The sequence below is a fragment of the Diospyros lotus genome, chromosome 13, assembly GCF_014633365.1.
Source record: "Diospyros lotus cultivar Yz01 chromosome 13, ASM1463336v1, whole genome shotgun sequence".
NCBI lineage: Eukaryota > Viridiplantae > Streptophyta > Magnoliopsida > Ericales > Ebenaceae > Diospyros > Diospyros lotus.
In genome coordinates, this window is record NC_068350.1 from 9,616,105 (window position 1) to 9,635,834 (window position 19,730).

Consider the following 19,730-nt stretch of genomic DNA (forward strand, 5'->3'; position numbering starts at 1 on the left):
CTATTGACACCGACTTGATCCTTAAAATAAAGCACTGACAGGTTCATCTAGAACACAGATGCGTATTATATATATATATATATATATATATATGATAAACGGATCACTGTTCTGAAAAAGACAAAGCAGTTAGCAAATGAGAGATAGCGAGATACTAGATAAAATATAGAACTGCACTCAGGTCTCAAGTAAAAATAAAGAGAGCATTTTAAATCTGAAATAGAATAAGGAAAAAGCTTCGACCCAGCTGTCTAAAATACTATAAATCCTGGGTGGACATTTCATTACATCATGGCAATTACTTATTATTAATACATCTTCCTATGTATGGTAAGTGGTCCTTACCTTAATTAACATGGGGTTGCTTAAAAAACCAGGCTGTGTTTGGAAGTTGAAGTCCACAGCCACCACACAACGGAAAGATTGTTGAACAACTCCCAATTAAAGATCTGCCTTTGAAGCTGACAAGAATGCCGATTGGCCAGAATCCAGATCCACGCTCGAGTTATGCTCAGCTATCTGTATTGGAGCGATGAAAAAGTAGAGGTCAGCAGCAAATAGGATCATATCGGGAATCAGAGGTTTAGGAGAGGAATTAAGAGATAGGCAGAGGAGTTATTTATATTGGAGTTGTTATTTTTACAGTTACGTAGCAGTGAAGTGTTTACGTAACAGTGAAGTGTTAACAATATTGAAGTTATTCCATTTTTCTCCCTATCTACTCTCTGTTTCCCTTTTTTATTCTCTCTATTTTCTTCTTAAATTTTTGTGTTTTCCTCCACTCTCTCTCTATTCTCTCTCCGTTTCTTTCTTCTATTCTTCGTTCTTAGTTTTATTCTAAAAATCCTAGATTCAAGACTAGGGTCTTGACAGATCATTTCAGACAGAACTGCAAGTAACGCATTAGGCATAATAAATTGTTCCTTGAAATGTATTATAGCTCCTTATTAACATCAGAAACAGGAGTTCCATTTACTAAATTGCGGTCAAAGGAGAAGGTAGTTAACGACTTGATAAAGAATACAACAACAACATCATAAGCCTTTTATCTTACTCTGCAAGGTCATCCACATGAATTGAACACAACTGGAACTGTTGATGATAAAAAATAAACAAACAAATGACTAATAAATAGACTGTTCGCTATTAAAGGTAAGCAAGCATCAGTGTTATTGGTTGAACACAACTGTAACTGTTGGTTTGATAATTGTATTGACTCAATCAGCTGATGACTAATTTATAGAAAACTTCCATGCACTTCATTCTACTGTAAACAATCTACTGAAAATCCAAAAAAAGATGGGCCACGTCAAAACGGCTGATAAAAAAAATAATCCAAGCAGTTCACCGTGATTAGTTTGATTGAGCAGGTGAAAGCTGGATAAAATATACAAGGATTTAAACCATTTTTGACTTTACTACTTAAAAGCTTTTATGAAGATCACAGGAAGAAATCAAATTCTTCTCATCACAAAATTTTCTTGGACCAACTTTGAAGGTCCAAAAGCTGTGACATAGAACTAACGTATTGAAACCGAATTCTTTCTTGTCCTGTCCTTTTGCATGCAAATGCAGAGAATATTCATTTTCCTGTTTGCTTCTTCCACTGCAGCTCATAGTTCTCAATGGTTTATGATTACAAACATCAAGCTTTATAGCAAGATTTGAAGGCGAATTGAGGTCTCCAGTAATTCCTATGTGCATAATGGTATCCCTCCCCTTAAATCCATGTGAATTCTTAAGCTATATACAAAATTGTGTTATGCGGGTGAGAATGAGGATGTTCCTCCATATAAACAAATTTCAAAGATAAAAAGACCATGGAGGACTAAGTGGCAATTCTCACATATGGACCACGGCACAGAGGTGCAACAAGCCCAATACATGAGTAAACCATATCTAACGTTCCATTAACAGATTTTCAACCTATATGAATTTTAGTGTATCTGATTTTGTTGCATGAGAGGGCAAAGAATGCATCAGTTTGAAAATTTCTGAGGCATTATTAATAGATAACATTGATGCAAATGATCCATTACATTGCCCAACAACTAGTCACTGGCATTATTAATAGATCATGGAAGCTAGTACATCTATCATCTTTGTTGGAATTATAATGCATAAACACGTGCATTATATTAAATATCACAAAAATAAAATACTTGGCTAAGTGCAGAAGTCGAATCTTTAAGACTTGTTGTACCACCGACCTTCTAGATTTTTCAGGTTAAGTGTGCATCACTAAATGGAAAAAACACTCTAGCTGCAACCCACATATTCATAATCACTTTGATATGCAAATTCACTGTATCTGATGCTCTCTTATTTTCTGTTTTAGACCCTATGCAGGGACCTCTATTTGTAGGGGAGAAAACCTTAACGTTTAGGAGATAGAGATCGACAATAATTTTAATTCTGGTTTTAACCCACTTAGAGATAATACCCTTTTATCAAATTAGGTTGAGAACTTATCTCACACCAAATCTCCTGGATCAGATTGACTCATCATGATCGCCATAGAATTTAATTGACCTTTATCGTTTATTATATTTATCTATAATATTCATTAGGGACCATTTCAGAGAAATGGGTTAAAATTCAGAAGAAAATGCAAGTTTATGAGATATGATTGTCGTAAATAGGACATTGAACATTCATGATTCATCATTCATGTTTCTATGCTACCTTATGCAAGTCTATGAGATATGGTTGTCGTATATTGGACATTGATCTTATCATGATATACCTTGACTTTAATAGAAACTAGATGCATACCATCTCAGCATATGGTTCCAAGACAAGCTGCAAAGGAACCTTGTGTTCACCTCATTGTGTCTTTCATCTCATGAGTGCTGCATGAACATCTCTAGGCACTCAGATTGCTGTCACTCGACTGTCAGCTTGATTTATATACAAAATCACCAATTGATGTGATTTTAGATCTTAGAGCAAGACGTGCCTCATAGAGCAAGGCGCTCTCAACTAAGCCTCAAGCTTAGGCGTGCCTTAGGTGCATCTTTGACAACTATTGCCAGCTTGAACAAGAGTCAACAACTATGTTATGAAATTAGATTCAATACAAATTACAATTAAACCATCAATCACACACACGAACACATAATTTAACATGAAAAATTCAAATCAAGAAAAATAAAGGGCAAAAATAACAAAATATCACTAACCAAATATTGTTACAACAAAAATGATATTGCCACACTAATTCCATGGTATTAGACACTTATTTATAGATTTAAAATCATCTATAAATGTATACAGAAAATTATATCCTGATTAAAAGATAATTCATGAGGATATTTCTCTAGATGAGATAAATCCCATTTAAAATCAAATTTGACATCATCCTAATCACAATCAAATTTGAAATTCTAATCATGATCAAATTAAAAAAATCCATTCACATATGAATTAGGATTTTGAGTCATAATTATCACAAATCTCCACTTTGACTTAAAATTCATATATGAAATTATTCAAAATTCTTTCTTCCAACAAAATCATAAAAAATTAATTTCCCCAACAAATACCAACCAAATCCACGCAATGCTCAAACTTTGTAATAGGCAAGGATTTGGTCAACATATTTGCAGAATTATCATCAGCCACATTCAAAACATATGCAATGAGATCAGTATCATCATATCTTTGAGGAGGTCTTATATTTCTTCTAGGTCTATTCTTAGCAATATAATAATCTGATGGACTGACACTTACTTTCGGACTTAACTTGGGGCTTGACTTAATTTGAGATGACAAAGGTTCAAATGTTTGACTCTTGTCTATTTCAAGCTCCACCTAAATATCAGAACTCTGGTGACCTATAGGGTTAGATTCTTTTGCAAACAAACTACGAAGCATAACAATTTCACAAAAAATAATATTCAGCTAGTTACAACTTTAGACGCTTGTGGATCTTGTTAAATAAGATAAGTAAGGGAGTATTAGTGTATTTATCTTTAAGTAAATGTATGTATATATATGCTTATGTTGTACTCTTGAGGTATATACAAACAATTCTTTTGTATTTATCTAATATGGTATCAGAGCCCAAACCCTAACCTAACCCTAGCTGCCGCCGCCGTCAGCCGACGCCATCACCGCCGGTTGCTTCGCCCGCCGTCGTTATTACCGCGGGTCTCTTCGTCGGCCGTTGTTCCCTCACTGTCGCGGCTCCTCTTTTCCAGATCCGGTCCGGCCGCGCCTAGATCTCGCCTTTTCCGTCGTCGGGCCTGCGCCCTCACCGTCGCCGCGCCTGCGCCCCCGCCGTCGCCACGCTCGCGCCCGAGCTCGCCCTCCAGATCCGGCCGCGCCCGAGCTCGCCCTCACTATCGCCGCCTCTGTCCCGGTCATCTCTCTGTCGCCTTCGCCGCGCTTGTCCAGATCTGGCCATCCTCAGGCGAACTCCGGTGACAGTTTCAGCTTTTGTGCTCCAGATCTGCCCAGATCTGGTATTGCTCTAGATCTGTTCTTTCTTCTCCTTGGTCGTGTAACCCAATTTGCTCCAGATTTGCCATTGCTCCAGATCTGTCTTCCCTCTCTTTGGTTGTGTAATCAAATCTGCTCCATATCTACTGTTCTTTCTGCATCATGGATTCATCTCCAGCTCACTCTTCATCCACAAGCCGCTCCACCATGTCCACACCGGTGACCATTCCCCATTTTTCAGGCACATCGATTATTACAACAGAGAAATTGAGCGGACATAATTATCCCGCTTGGTCATGTGCTGTTGAAATTTGGTTTCTTGGTCATGGCCTTGAGGATCATTTATCAAAGACTATTTCAACTATTTCTTAGGGGGATCAACCTCTTTGGCGGAGAGTGGATGCCCAGTTATTGAGTTTATTGTGGTAGACCATTGAGCCGACCTTAATGCCGATATTTCGACCTCTTCGGGAGTGTAGTGCCCTATGGACTCGGGCTCGTGAGCTGTATACTAGTGACATCACTCGTATTTATGATGTGATTGGTGCCTTGTTCAATTTACGACAGACTGATTTGGATATGACCACATATTTGGGTAAGCTTCAAGCTTCTATTACTGACTTTAACGAGTTGATGCCCTTTGATACCGGTATCAAGAAACAACAGCACCAATGCGATCAAATGTTTACTATTCTCTGTCTTCATGGAGTTCGACCAGAGCTTGACTCAGTTAAGACACAGATTCTCGGCAGTGCCTCTCTTCCTCATCTGACAAAAGTATTTGCCAGACTACTTAGAGCCTCCTCTATTACTATTGATCGTGGCATGTCCGTTGCTGGAGATCACTCCGCCCTAGTTACGACCCCGACTGGTCGTGGTGGTCGTCCACGACCCCAGTGCTCCTATTGTAATCGCCTTGGTCACACTAGAGAGACTTGTTATTGCCTACATGGACGTCCACCTCATGCAGTCAGTACTGCTAACATGGTTGTGGGTGTTTCAGAGGGTCAGGCATCTATCACACCCAGTGATTCCTCACCAGTGACTATCTCAGGGGGGGAGTATGCTCAGTTTCTTCAGTTTCGGGCAGCACAACAGGCTACTTCACCTGTCACATCTTTTGCTGACACTGGTAACCCTACTGCCTGCTTTACTAAGTCTTCATCTTCTCTTGGCCCATGGATCTTCGACTTTGGTGCCACCAATCACATGTCTGGTAATCGTTCTCTCCTATCTCATGTTCAAACTTCGCAGTCTCTACCTCCTGTTACATTGGCTGATGGCTCTCAAGCCTTAGTTAAGGGTATTGGTACCGCATTACCTCTTCCTACTTTACCATTATCATCTGTTTTACATTTACTACAATGTACCTTTAATTTGCTCTCTGTTAGTCAACTCACTCGCAGTCTTAATTGCTCTATAACTTTCTTGTCTGATTCTGTTCTTATGCAAGATCGGGGGACTGGACGGATGATTGGCAGGGGGCTTGAGTCTCACGGTCTCTACTATCTGTCTCTCCCTGCTTCTTCAGCGGCGTGCATGACAACAATTTCCCCACTACAAGTCCATTGTCAGTTGGGGCACCCATCTCTTCCCAATCTCAAGAAGATGGTTCCCAGTCTCTCTAGTATTTCTTCCTTAGAGTGCGAGTCTTATCAATTTGGGAAACACATTCGTAGTTCTTTTCCAAGTAGAGTTACTAAATGTGCTAGTTCTCCTTTTTTAGTAGTCCATTCAGATGTATGGGGTCCCAGTCGTGTCAGTTCACAAGACGGTTTTCGTTATTTTGTAACATTTATTGATGATTTCTCTCGGACTACATGGTTATATTTAATGAAAACGCGTTCAGAGTTATTTTCAGTCTTCACTACATTTTGTGCTGAAATTAGAACACAGTTCAATTTGCCTATCCATGTTCTTCGTAGTGATAATGCTCTTGAATATTTGTCTCTCCCATTTAGATCTTATATGGCATCCAATGGGATTCTTCACCAGACTTCGTGTCCTAGAACCCCACAACAAAATGGGGTAGCTGAACGCAAGAATCGCCATTTAATTGAGATAGCCCGCACGCTTCTTCTTCATATGCATGTTCCACTTCAATACTGGAGTGATGCTGTCTTAACTGCATGTTACTTAATTAACCGCATGCCATCTTCTGTTCTTAATGACCAGATTCCTCATTTTATTTTTTTTCCTCGGGTTGACTTATATTCTCTTCCCCCTTGTATCTTTGGGAGCACGTGCTTTGTTCACCATCTTGCCCCAGGTTGTGATAAGTTATCTGCTCGTTCCGTCAAATGTGTTTTTCTGGGTTATTCTCGCCTTCAAAAGGGGTATCGTTGCTACTCTCCTCAATTAACTCGATATTTTGTTTCAGCGGATGTTACCTTCTTTGAGTCATCTCCTTATTTCCCTTCTTCATCTGCGATCTCCGATTCTGTGTCTGTTGGGTTACCTTTACCTGTTCCTTCTCTTAACCTCACATCACCTTCATCTCCAACGCCTTCACCATCTCCACCATCATTTGCCTCTCGCCTTGATCGCTCTGATCTTCAGGTCTATCAACGGTGTCCACATCTCGTAGCCCAACCAGCACCGACTGTTGTCGCTAGTCCGCGGGAGCCGTCTCCTGACTCATCCCCGATGCCAACTCGTTCTTCCTCCTCTGGTCCGTCGCCTTCAACTTTTGATCTTGACTTGCCTATTGCTCTTCGTAAAGGTACTCGCCATCCTATCTCCCATTTTGTTAGCTATGATTATTTGTCCCCTGGATATTCTGCTTTTGTTTCTTCTTTATCTTCTGTTTCACCTCCTAAATCTGTTCCCGAAGCTCTTTCCCATCCAGGGTGCCGGGCTGCTATGGTCGAAGAAATGTCTGCTTTACATTCCACTGGGACTTGGAACTTAGTACCTCTTCCCAAGGGTAAGTCTACAGTTGGTTGTCGTTGGGTTTACACTGTTAAAGTTGGCCCTGATGGCCGGATTGATCGTCTTAAGGCTCGCCTTGTTGCTAGAGGTTATACTTAGGTTTATGGTCTTGATTATGGCGATACATTCTCTCATGTTGCTAAGATCTCCTCTGTTCGCCTTTTCTTATCCCTTGCTGCTATGTTTCACTGGCCTCTTCATCAATTGGACATCAAAAATGCCTTTCTCCATGGCGATTTACAGGAGGATGTGTATATGGAGCAACCTCCTGGCTTTGTTGCTTAGGGGGAGTCTAGACTGGTGTGTCGCCTTCGAAAATCTTTATACGGTTTAAAACAGTCTACTCGAGCTTGGTTTGGTCAATTTAGTTTAGCTGTTCTTGAGTTTGGGTTAACTCGGAGTGAAGCTGATCATTCTGTTTTTCATCGTTCTTAGTCTGGCCGCCACATTCTTCTAGTGGTGTATGTTGATGATATAGTACTTACAGGGGATGATGTTGGTATCACTGAATTGAAGGCACATCTTCACCAACAGTTTCAGACGAAGGATCTGGGTCCTTTGAGGTATTTTTTGGGTATTGAGGTAGCTCGGTCAAAGCAAGGCATCTATATTTCTCAAAGGAAGTATGCCTTGGATATGCTAGAAGAGACAGGATTGCTTGGATGTAAACCTACAGATACCCCTATGGATCCAAATATCAAGCTGTTACCGAAACAGGGGGAGCCTCTTTCTGATCATGGGCGCTACCATCGATTAGTTGGGAAACTTAATTACCTCACTGTCACTCGTCTTGATATTTCATTTGCTGTGAGTATGGTAAGTCAGTTCTTGGATTCACCTTGTGACAGTCACTGGGATGCAGTGATTCGTATTCTTCGATACATTAAAGCTACCCCTGGTCGGGGTATATTGTATCAAAATCATGGACACAGTCAGATTGTGGAATATACAGATGTTGATTGGGCAGGATCACCTAGTGACAGGAGATCCACATCTAGATACTGTGTTTTTGTGGGTGGAAACCTAGTCTCTTGGAAAAATAAGAAGCAAACTGTTGTTGTCAAATCCAGTGCAGAGGCTGAATACAAGGCAATGGCCGTAACAACATGTGAGTTAGTGTGGTTGAAACAATTAATTGAGGAGTTAGGAGTTACGCAGGTTAAGCCTATGCAATTGGTTTGTGACAACCAGGCTGCAATGCATATTGCCTCTAACCCTGTGTTTCATGAGAGAACCAAACATATTGAAATTGATTGTCATTTTGTTAGAGAAAAGGTGCTATCTGGGAATGTAGTTACAACATATGTGGGTTCCAATGATTAACTGGCTGATTTACTCAACAAGTCGCTTAGAGGGTCTCGTGTGAATTATATTTGTACCAAGCTGGGCATGCTCAATATATATGCTCCAGCTTGAGGGGGAGTGTTAAATAAGATAAGTAAGGGGGTATTAGTGTATTTATCTTTAAGTAAATGTATGTATATATATATGCTTATGTTGTACTCTTGAGGTATATACAAACAGTTCTTTTGTATTTATCTAACAGATCTCATAACTTGTAACCCTTAAGATTAGATTTATATAACCAAGGAAGAGACACTATTTAGACCTTGGTTCTAATTTTTCATTATCAACATGAGCAAATACAGGACATCCAAAAATTTTCAAATCAGAATAATTCGCAAGAGTATCTGACTATAACTCTTCTGAAATTTTCTTATCAATAGCGAATGAAGGAGACAAATTAACTAAAAAACATGCCATATAAGCAGTCTCGGACCAAAAAAACTTAGATAAATTAGAATTAAACAACATATATCGTACTTTTTCCATCAATATTCTGTTCATCCACTCAGCTATACCATTTTGTTATGGCATACCTGGAGCGTGAAATGCCTTCGAATTCCTTCTTTCCTACATAAGTCATTAAATTCATGTGAACATAATTCTAAACCATTATCAGTGCGGAGACGCTTAATCTGTCTTTCGGTTTGTTTCTTAATCATAATCTTCCACTGCTTGAAAGTAGCAAAAATACCAGTCTTCTGTTTCAAAAAGAATACTTAAACTTTTCTAAAAAAATTATTGATGAAAATTAACATGAATCTGACACCATCTTTAGAGGGTACTCTAATTAGACCCTAGAGATCAAAATGGCATAGTCCAGTATACCTTTCGTATTGTGAATGCCTTGATTAAATTTGACTCGTTTTTGCTTACCAAATACACAGTGCTCACAAAACTCTAGTTTTTCAGTACTTTGCCCTTCAAGAAGTCCTCTTTTGCTCAATTCAATCATACCTATTTCACTCATATGTCCAAGAAACATATGTCATAACTGAGTGATATCGGTATCAGATAAAGAAGAAGTAGAAATAGAAGCATCAACTGTAACGGTAGAACTCTGCAGAAGATACAATCGACCGTATTGTTTTGTACCTTTCATCACAACAAGAGCACATTTACTAAATCTTAATAACTCCACCTTCACCAATGAACTTGTACCCATTCAAATCAAGAGTACTTAATGAATTAAGATTTCTTTTGAGATCGAGAACATGTATAACATCAGTTAAACTTTGAACAATACCATCAAACATATTAATTTTAACTGTTCTAATGACAATAATTTTACAATAAGAATTATTACCCATCAACACATCACCAAGAGTCAAAATTTTATATGTCAAAAACCAATCCCTATTAGGAAACATATGAAATGTGCATACTGTGTCAAGTATCCAATCTTTACTAGATTTGGTAATTTCATTAGTTATCACCATAAATTCCCCATTATTACTGTTATCTTCAACAACATTGGTTTCACCGGAAGTTTCTAGTTGTTTCCCTTTCTAGTCAGATTCCTATCTCTTAAGTTTATTCTGCAGCTTATAACACTCATTTTTTATGTATCATTTCTTCTTACAATAATTACATATTTTTTCTTTATTTCTAGACTTAAATCTGCTTTTCCCTTTTCCACCGTAATTTCTATCTTGTGTTCTCCTTCTGATCAACACTCTCTCCCTAATTTTCAAAATTTCCCAATAATTGCTTATCAATTTTCTCGTTCAAGAACAAACCATCAAAAACTTCATCTAGGGTGAGAGTATCACAATTATAAAGTATGGTATCTCTAAAAGTTAAATACAAGACCGGTAGAAAACATAACAAAATTAGACTCAAATCCCCATTATCATACTTAACCTCCATGTTTTCCAAATCATAAACAATTTCCTTAAAAACTATTAAATGGCTTTCAATCGACGTACCTTCTGCCATTAAATGAGAATACAATCTTTGCTTGAGATGCAACCTCTTCGTCATACACAATTGTTCTAGTTTCAACCATAGAGCAACGATAGTTTTTTCTTTCAAAATATCTTGCAAAATTTAATTCGATAAATGCAAATGTATTTGAGACAAGACCTTATGATCCTTATGCTGTTTTTTCTCAATACTCCATGATTGTGGCATTTTTTTCGAAACTCAAAAGTGCATCATCTAAATTCATTTGTGCCAAAATTGCATGCATCTTAACTTGCCATAGCGAAAATCTAATATTTCGATCCAAGGGAATATCGTACTTCTAACGTAACCATTAAATAATCTCGAATAATATTAAATAATTGATAAATAAGAAACCCAATTGAAAACAGACTAAAAATATCAGATCTGAGTCAAATCTGGGTTAAAACCAAATCTGGATCTGTCTAGCAGATCTAGCGGGTCGAATCTGGCCTAATGGGTCAACTCTGGGCTGACCAAATCTAAAGTGGGTCTGGTTGAGTAAATTGGGTCAGGTCAGATCCGGGTTTGATCTAGGCAAGATTTGAGTGAGAAGCTTAAAGCTTATTTAATGGCAGAAACTTGAAGATGGTGACAGGAACTGCAACGATAGAAGGTGCAACCGACGGACAGTGAGAGAGGAAGGCTAGTGATTGTCGATCGGAGAAGATGGCCGATGATCTGTCGGCGGAGCAGATCGACGAAGTGTAAGGCGGTGGCGTCGATGGCAGTCTAAGGTCGACCGATGTGGGTTGGCTGTGAGGAGGAGGAAGACAACCGGAGAAGAGTCGATGGTGGCCGGAGATTGATGGTGGCATGGAAGGCTGACGGTTGTGGCTAACCAGGAGGGAGACGAATGGACAGATTGATGGCGAAGGCAATAACGACTAAGAGAAAGACGAACGATCAGATTAACGAAGAAGACAATAGCAGTCGTCAATGAAAGGCAGCCAATGGTGGATGTGGGCGGTTGACGATGGCTGAAGGTAAAGAGTGGCGGTCGATGATGGCCGCTCAAGAACCAGAGGCGGCCGGCGATGGTGAAGAACTGGACGACAGTGGCGGAGGCGAAGGCCATCGGCGACAGCAATGAAGGCAGTTGCCGCCCACGACAGTTGGACGGCGACAGAACGATTGCGACAGCGACGACCGATAGGTGGTTGTGGCAGAAGCTGGGTAACTTGAAAATCCAGCTGAAAGAAGATGATGATGTACAGATCTAACAGTTGAGATCTACCAAACGGCAATAGTTTGATTCAACGGCTCTGGTACCAATTTGTTATGAAATTGGATTGAATACAAATCACAATCAAACAACAATCACACACACGAACACAAAACATGAAAAACACAAATTGAGAAAAACCAGAGACAAAAAAAATGAAATACCACTAAACAAATAATGGTACAACAAAAGTGATATTGACACACTAATTTTATGGCATTAGGCACCTATTTATGAATCTAAAATCATTTATGGATGTACACAAGAAATCATATCTTAATCAGAAGATGATCCATGAAGATATTCCTTTAGATGAGATAAATGCCACTCAAAATCGAATTTGACGACATTTTAATTATAGTCAAATTTGAAATATTAATCACGGTCCAATTAGGAAATCCAATCATAGATGAATTAAGATTTTGAGTCATAATTATCACAATCTATTTATATTCTCACAAGTTATTCTAGACTGCCTACACAACCAGATAAGAAAAAGGCACAATAGTTCAATGCATGAGAAAAAAGCTCAATGAATACTATCTAAAAGTTGAGATGCCACAACCCAGTTACGGCGTGATCGAGACCTAATCCTTAATGAACCAAAGATCCATTAGAATTAAGCAAGCCTCTGTATGTATTTATATCATGACAATAATAACAACAGCCAACAGCTGAATCATAACAATATCTATTTCAAAAATGAACTGAATAACTGTCTGTAAAATCTGTCTGTAACAACTAGAGCAAACTACTAAGAATATCAATTCTAATGGCCACAAGAACAACATGGGATATACCAAACAGAATAACTAAGCTAATTCAAACTAAATTGGACTTGACTTCTTCAAATTGTCCGTAGCTTTGATTCCAAAACTAAACTGTGACCTAAAAAAATTAGAAATATCTATAATTAGTCAAAATCCAGTAAATAAAACAATGTATACTATGGGTGAACCACAACAAGCAATACACACAAGTTTTTATACAAGAAATATTTTCTCAGGAAATAAAGGTAAGAAAATTACTTCTCATAATAAAGCAACAAAATTCTTTTTCAATAAAACAATTTTCTTTTCAAAACTGATTGAGAACTAACACTTTCAGTTTTATACAAGATTGTTTCTTTTTTTTCCACAAGCATTGCAAATTTCAATTGATGCAATAAGAACTTATTCATGCAAGATAATTGATGAGGCAATAAAACCATTGTCACAGTCTATATGGTCTACTCACCTTTATTGTGTCCGACTTTAAGGACCGAATTCAAATAAGAGCTTCTAAAGAGCTAGGCAAAACCAAAACTTGTTATTTTCTCATTTCTTCAATCCTTCTCTATGCCCTCTATCTATCTTTTTTCATCTCTGTGTGCTCTCTCTATCTACCCCTCTATGTGTATAAATTCATCTGCCAATGCATATCTCTAATTGGATTTGGTAAGCCTATTGCTATATAAATTTTGAATAAGATATATCCTTATTTCTATATTTCTTTAGTAAAGCATGTATACCTATTCCTACATGAATTTGGTATAACACACACATATATATGTTTTTCATATTTATTTAGAAAAGTACGCATACTTATTACAACATGGATTTGACATAATCTATATTCTAATATGGATTTGGTTTATTTACTTATTTATTTTTAAACAAATGATTATTATCCTTTATTTTTTTTTGGTTCAGATATGTTCTATCAAATCCATCTTCAACAAAAACTACTTATTCAGTTATTCCTAGTTGGTTTAGGTCACACTATTGCCCTGTATCCTACTTGGATGTGATATGTATTAATTTCTAAACTCTTATCATCACTCATCATACATATCTAGTCCATCAAGAATTGGCATTGCGAAGTCCATCTTCAAATAGGTTTTGGATTATTTTAATTAATTTAGTTCTTATTATCATTTTATTATCCATTATCCTAATTTCTACATTTCTAATTATTTTGTAGATGTTTGTCTATATATATATACACTTTTACATCTTTATATTTTCATTATTGTTTTACTAAAATTTTGGAATTTTACATGAGATGCAGTTCCAAAGCAAACAACCATGAGAAAGAACAAATGTTAAAAATTTCCTCGCTGCAACTTGGAACCACCAATAGAAACAAATAATGTCATTTACAAGCATGAATGGCTCCATTAATACCAACATTGCCCAAGTACTTTTAACAGTTGGCACTGAAGGCCCTTATGTTTTAGTTTTTAACACTTCTGTTTTTTGATTACTCAAACCATATGGGTACCATATTTACTTAAGATGAGTTGGCCAACAGAAGCTTAGTGACAAAACCTACAAATAATCATCAGACTACCAATAAGCTTTGGAAATAGATGAAGATGACTGGTAAAATTCACATCAATGGACAAACCCTACATGAAAAGTGATTTACTTTTAGTTTGGATTCTTTGGATTTCTGGCTAGTAATCGTCTGACTGATCTAGTGTGCTTTCCTCACCAAACCATCTTGGAGGATCAAATCCAGACCCACCTGAAATATATGAAAAACCCATGTCTATAGGCATATATGTTTTCCACAATTCAAATATACACAAACATATGTAAAGAGATAAATCTTTGCCACTTCCCAGAGTATTACTAGCAAAAGAGCCTGATTGCATTCTTTAAAATGGATGGGAAGCAACAAAACCATTCCAGGAAACGAAGTTCAACTTCGACCCAGAAAAATCGAAAAAAGTAGAGGTAAAAAAGTAGCTTTACCGAGAGGATTGCAGCGACACAGACGCCAAGCAGTCAAGATGGTCCCCTTGACGACTCCATACTTCTGATAGGCAATCATGGAATACTCACTACATGTTGGAACATATCGACAACTATTCGGCAGCAATGGCGAGATCTCCCCTAGTCAAGGATTGAACAATTTCCCAACACCCGCAAATTACATTCTCATTCTTACGTTATTCCCATACAAAATTCAAAATTAATCGGTAAGAAAAATCTCAATCAACCACAACAAATCCTACTCCTAACAAGAAAAGTAATTATTTTGGAATCAAAAAATGAAGGGCGAAAAAGAACTCACTTTTGTAGAATCTGAGCATAGATAATGCTGCTTTAACCCCTGGATTGTTCACCTCTTTTTCTGATTAATTACACAGATTTACCAAAAAAAAAAAAGAAAAAAATTGGAACCAAGCAAGATACATATATGCATATGTAACCATACACAAACACAATATTCATAGAAATTCGTAAGCACAAAATTAAATTACGCTTTCCCAAATATACAAACCCTTACCCTGTAGCTTACGATGCTCGGAGTCATTGTCTGATTGATTAAGTATAAAGGAGAGTCTCCGACGCTGGCGGTGCGTCTGTTGAAGGATTAAATATAACCAGGTATATAATCATTATGCACATATAAATATATATATGTCAAAAAATTAAGAGATGAGGGATTAACTAGGAAGCAATTACCTTTGTGGTGGAAGTGCAGAAGAGGGGTTTACACGTTGGATTGGAGGGGAATCTGAGGGTTTGGGAATTAGGGTTTGCAAGCGGAGGAACTACAGCAAAGACATTACTGAGGTAAAGGGGAAGCGCCATTTTTGATCGTTGGCCCAAACCGTTTAACGAATTATCGGTCCACCTTCGAATTTCCGAATTTAAAATTACGTAAAATTGCATTACGCTTAAAAATTGACATAATTATAAAAGAAACAGTTCATATTTTAAAAATTACAAAACTTATTCCCACGTTGAATTGACAATTTTACCATTTATTTCTCTCTCCTCTGTCTCACAAAATATATTTTAAATTACAAATAAAATTTTATTTCTAGTATTTACATGAATGAAGCATTTTTGAAGATTTTTCTCCAAAAGCATAGTACTTTGCATTTCTTGCAAGTCCTTATTTTTTCTTTCAACAGTTTCATTTTGTCTAGGAGTTCTTGTAACAAGGAAAATTATGTTTAATATTATTTTTTTAGCAAAATAGACTAAAATTTTCATTTTCAAACTCTCTCTCGTAATAACTTCTAATTTTAGAAAAAATATATCCTTTTTTTTATTTTGGATTCATTTATAAAATTTTTCACATGTTTTAAATGTTTCAAGTTTAGAACCAAGAAACCTCACCCATGTAAGCATGATGGTCTTAATATAGAAACTATGACTGTGTTCTCTTTACTTTTTAATTTTTAGTTTTAAATTTCGAATTCATTTTCAGTTTTTTATTTTGATAGTCTATTTTTAGAAAATTGAAAATACGTTATTTATGTCATTTTGAAAAATTATTTGTCAAAACAAAAAATTAGAAAATGCGTTCTCCTTGAAATTTTAAAAATATTTTTTTAATATTATTTTATTCAATAAATTAAAAATATTTAATGTTAATATATTTTTAAAAAATATATATATTTTAAAGTTAATGAATTATGTAATATTTTTTTCATTATAATAATAAAATATAAATAAATAAATGTGTTTTGAATTTAGAATTTATTTTGGATGAAAACACTCAAAACAACTTTTTATTATTTGGAGTTTTCTTTACAATTTTTTTTTTGTTTTTAAAAATATAATTTTAAAAACAATAAAGAAAACGCGTTTTTATTATTTTAAAACTCAAAAACTAAAAATAACTTAAAAACAACAAAGAGAACGTAGCCTATGTTTTTAGACTTTAGGGATTCCATAATTTATTTTTCCTTAACGCATGCATCACACAAATGATCTTTTTCATGTTCAATCTTAGGTAGACTTGACTAGATCCTTTTTAGATGTTTTTGAGATTAAGTCCATGTTTGCATGGCCTAACCTACCATGCTATAACCATGAGTTATGTGAAATAGATGCAACAAAACAATTTTCAATAACTATGAAAGATGCATCTAAATAAAACACAAACATTACCTACTCCATTTTCAATTAAATTCAACTTATTTGATTCCAAACAAGTTACTTCACATATATTTGATTTGAAAGAAATTATATGGTCTTTATCACAAAGTTGACTTGTCTAAGCAATTTGTGTTTTAGACCCTCGAGGAAAACATTTTTCAAAAGAAAGTTGAGAAAAGCAATACTATCTACACCAAGGATTTTTACCTTAGAGTTGTTTTCATAGATCACATTACCTCATTTATTGAAAGTAAAAGAGTTGAATAGCTCCTTGTACTCGTCATGTGCTTGAAGTATCCACTATCTAAGTACCACTTGTTTTCCCCTTTTGAGGTACTAATATCACCCACAATATCAAACATTTACTCGTTTGTTTTTTATACCTAAATCTATTTTAGTCCATTTATGTTAGAGTGAAGAACATTTTTAGGAACTCATATTTGTTTGATTATTGTGGGATGGTTTCTTATAAACATTTATTTATTGAATGACCATGTTTTCCACAATAATGACAAACAATTTTGGTTCTAGATGGTTTTAACTTGAGTCTTAAAGGTTGAGGTTTTAACAAAAGTGGTTTTTCCATTATCTTTTGAAATGGGTCAAACATATTATATGTTTTATTTTTCTTTATTTTTAGTATAGTTGGAAGTAGTAGTTTATGATTGTGGTAGTCAGTTTGATGTTAGTTTTGTTGTTATATTTGCTCTACCTATTTAAACTCTATTTTTGGACGATTATTCAGAAATGAGAATTAAAGGTATTTTTCCATACTTTTCTTCTCAACATGGTATCAAAGCATATTTTGAAACCCTAGGGTCTTCTTCTCCGTCAATCTCTGACGTTGTGCCCTAGGTTTCTTTTTTGCTTTCCGCTTGCTTTCTTTTCATCGATTCCAATGATCGTCGATCTCCGACGTCTTGTTCCTCTCCAGCGACCGTGAATCTTGTGAATCTTCTTTGTTCGAAGATCTATAATTTCTTTTCAATTGCTTGTGAATCTCATTTTTTTAGAGATCCGTGATCAATTATCTTCTCGGCGATCGTGAATCTTACAATCCCCTCTGTTCTACATCCTACTATCTATTTCATTTCTTTCATTCGTTCATTCTTGTTATATGGTCCATATGTCCTCTTCCTCATCAAGGTTCAATTCTTCCATTGATGATGGATCAAACCCTTATTTTCTTCATCATTCTAACAATCATGGTCATCTTTTGGTCTCCCAACCTCTAATGGGAGACAATTATGCCTTCTGGAGTCGAGCAATGGCTATAGCTCTCTCTGTCAAAAACAAATTAGGGTTCATAAATGGAACCATTTCACAACATGTTGGAGATCATCCTCTTCTCAGCACTTGGATTAGGGACACTTGGATCAGGAATAACAATATTGTTATTTCCTAGATCCTCAATTTGGTGTCAAAGGAGATCTCGGCGAGTTTGATCTACTCCAAATCCGCCTATGACATATGGATAGACCCAAAGGAAAGGTATCAACAAAGCAATGGCCCTAGGATTTTTCAATTAAGGCGTGTGCTTATGAATCTTACGCAAGGGCAACTTACTATAAGTGGTTACTTTACCAAACTCAAAACGATATGGGATGAACTCAACAATTGTAGACATGTTTGTACTTGTGGTGTTAATAAGGCTCTTGCAAATCATTACCATATGAAATATACGATGTCATTTCTTATGGGATTGCATGACTCTTTTGCCCAAGTCAGAGGTTAGTTACTTCTTATGGACCTTCTGTTAGGATCTCAAGTCTCAACCCTTGAGGCTCAGGCCGCACCCGGCTCGGACAGCAGCACGGGAGTTGGCGCAACTGGCGAGAGTTCTCAGCAACCCGATAGCAATGTCAAGCATGCTGCGCCAAGCGAGGCCCCAACCTACCAAGCAGTGCACCAGCAGGCGCCATCTGGGGCCCCAGCCCAGCACCAGCATGCACAGTCAGGCCACAGTGCAGCCACAAGGGGCCAGCCTAGCCCAGCATGATGAAGCCCACCAGACCTGGCCCATCACAAGCCCAGTCCAGTAGGCCCATCAGCCCATTTCGTCCAGCCATCAGATGAAGACCAAGAGCCAAGTCAGTTCACTTGATCTGGCTCTTTTAATAGATACATAATTGCATACATTATGTACTTCTTTTAATTGCTCTTTTATTTTCAGCATTCATGTATCTCTTTATTTCTAGCATTATTGCTTGCATTCATGTAGTTGCTTAAGTTACATTCTCTGCATTCATGTACTTAGGCATCTAAGGGGTCATTGCCAGCCACTATATAAGGCTTTGATCTCCTTTCATTTGAGGCTAATGAGAAATCAAAAACGTAACTAGTGAAGTGTTCTTCACAATCCCGATTTCTACCTTCTATCCTGTGATAGTTAGGCAAAAATCACCCTTCCGGGAACCAGGGCATCCATCATTGGTGCTCTCGTTGAGAGTCTGCCCACAGTCTCTTTTCGAAGCTCGGTGCTTGGAAGACGTTTCCAGAAGTTGTCTATCCAACGGTCATCCAACAATGGCGGGAGGACAGACGCACAAGGACCGTATTGAGAATTTGGAGAACATGGCCAACACCATGGACGAAAAATTCTCACGGTTGGAGCGGACGCTACAAAATCTGACCATCTTGGTGGAGCAGCAACAGGCACCAAGGCGCAGCAGTAGCCGCTCATCTTCCCACAGGCGGCGATCTGTTGCATCAGCAAGCCACAAATCTGAATCGGGCTCTGATGGTGAATTCGAGACAGATGCACGAGGCGGCAACTGGAATCCCACAAGCACCAACCGGCCAGCCTTCAAACCGCGCCTACAGTTTCCCACATTTTCGGGTGAGGATCCTATCTCTTGGCTCAACCGTGCCAATTTATTTTTCAAGTCACAAGACATGAGCAGCAAGGAAAAGGTGGAGTATGCCGCCTATTACCTTGAGGGCGAGGCGAGCCATTGGTG

General features: G+C 37.3%; 1 protein-coding gene across 12 annotated transcripts; it reads right to left on the reverse strand.

Annotated features, from left to right (window-relative positions):
• Nucleotides 1-184: 184 nt before the first annotated feature.
• LOC127788416 (UPF0161 protein At3g09310) lies at nt 185-15,501 on the reverse strand. Of its 12 annotated transcripts, none has more exons than XR_008020372.1 (8): nt 15,343-15,501; nt 15,164-15,239; nt 14,948-15,007; nt 14,626-14,766; nt 14,297-14,395; nt 2,960-3,025; nt 2,776-2,852; nt 185-519 (listed from the first exon to the last, which is right to left on the reverse strand). XR_008020372.1 is itself a non-coding variant. In XM_052316647.1 (6 exons), the coding sequence occupies exons 1-5, from the start codon at nt 15,469-15,471 to the stop codon at nt 14,325-14,327; spliced, it is 477 nt and encodes a 158-aa protein (XP_052172607.1). In that variant the 5' UTR covers nt 15,472-15,501; the 3' UTR covers nt 185-519; nt 14,297-14,324. The 12 variants fall into 12 exon arrangements, 3 of the variants coding, with proteins under 3 accessions (XP_052172607.1, XP_052172606.1, XP_052172608.1); XR_008020371.1 differs by having other exon boundaries at nt 2,960-3,035; XR_008020370.1 differs by lacking the exon at nt 2,960-3,025.
• Nucleotides 15,502-19,730: the final 4,229 nt, after the last annotated feature.

What these genes read in the sequence shown, in the direction of transcription:
- LOC127788416 (XM_052316647.1), bottom strand. Translation starts at nt 15,471, where the DNA reads ATGGCGCTTCCCCTTTACCTCAGTAATGTCTTTGCTGTAGTTCCTCCG. An exon ending in TATGCTCAGATTCTACAAAA is followed by an intron (nt 14,767 to 14,947) that starts GTGAGTTCTTTT and finishes ATCCTTGACTAG; the next exon opens with GGGAGATCTCGCCATTGCTG. An exon ending in GTGTCGCTGCAATCCTCTCG is followed by an intron (nt 14,396 to 14,625) that starts GTAAAGCTACTT and finishes CATATATTTCAG; the next exon opens with GTGGGTCTGGATTTGATCCT.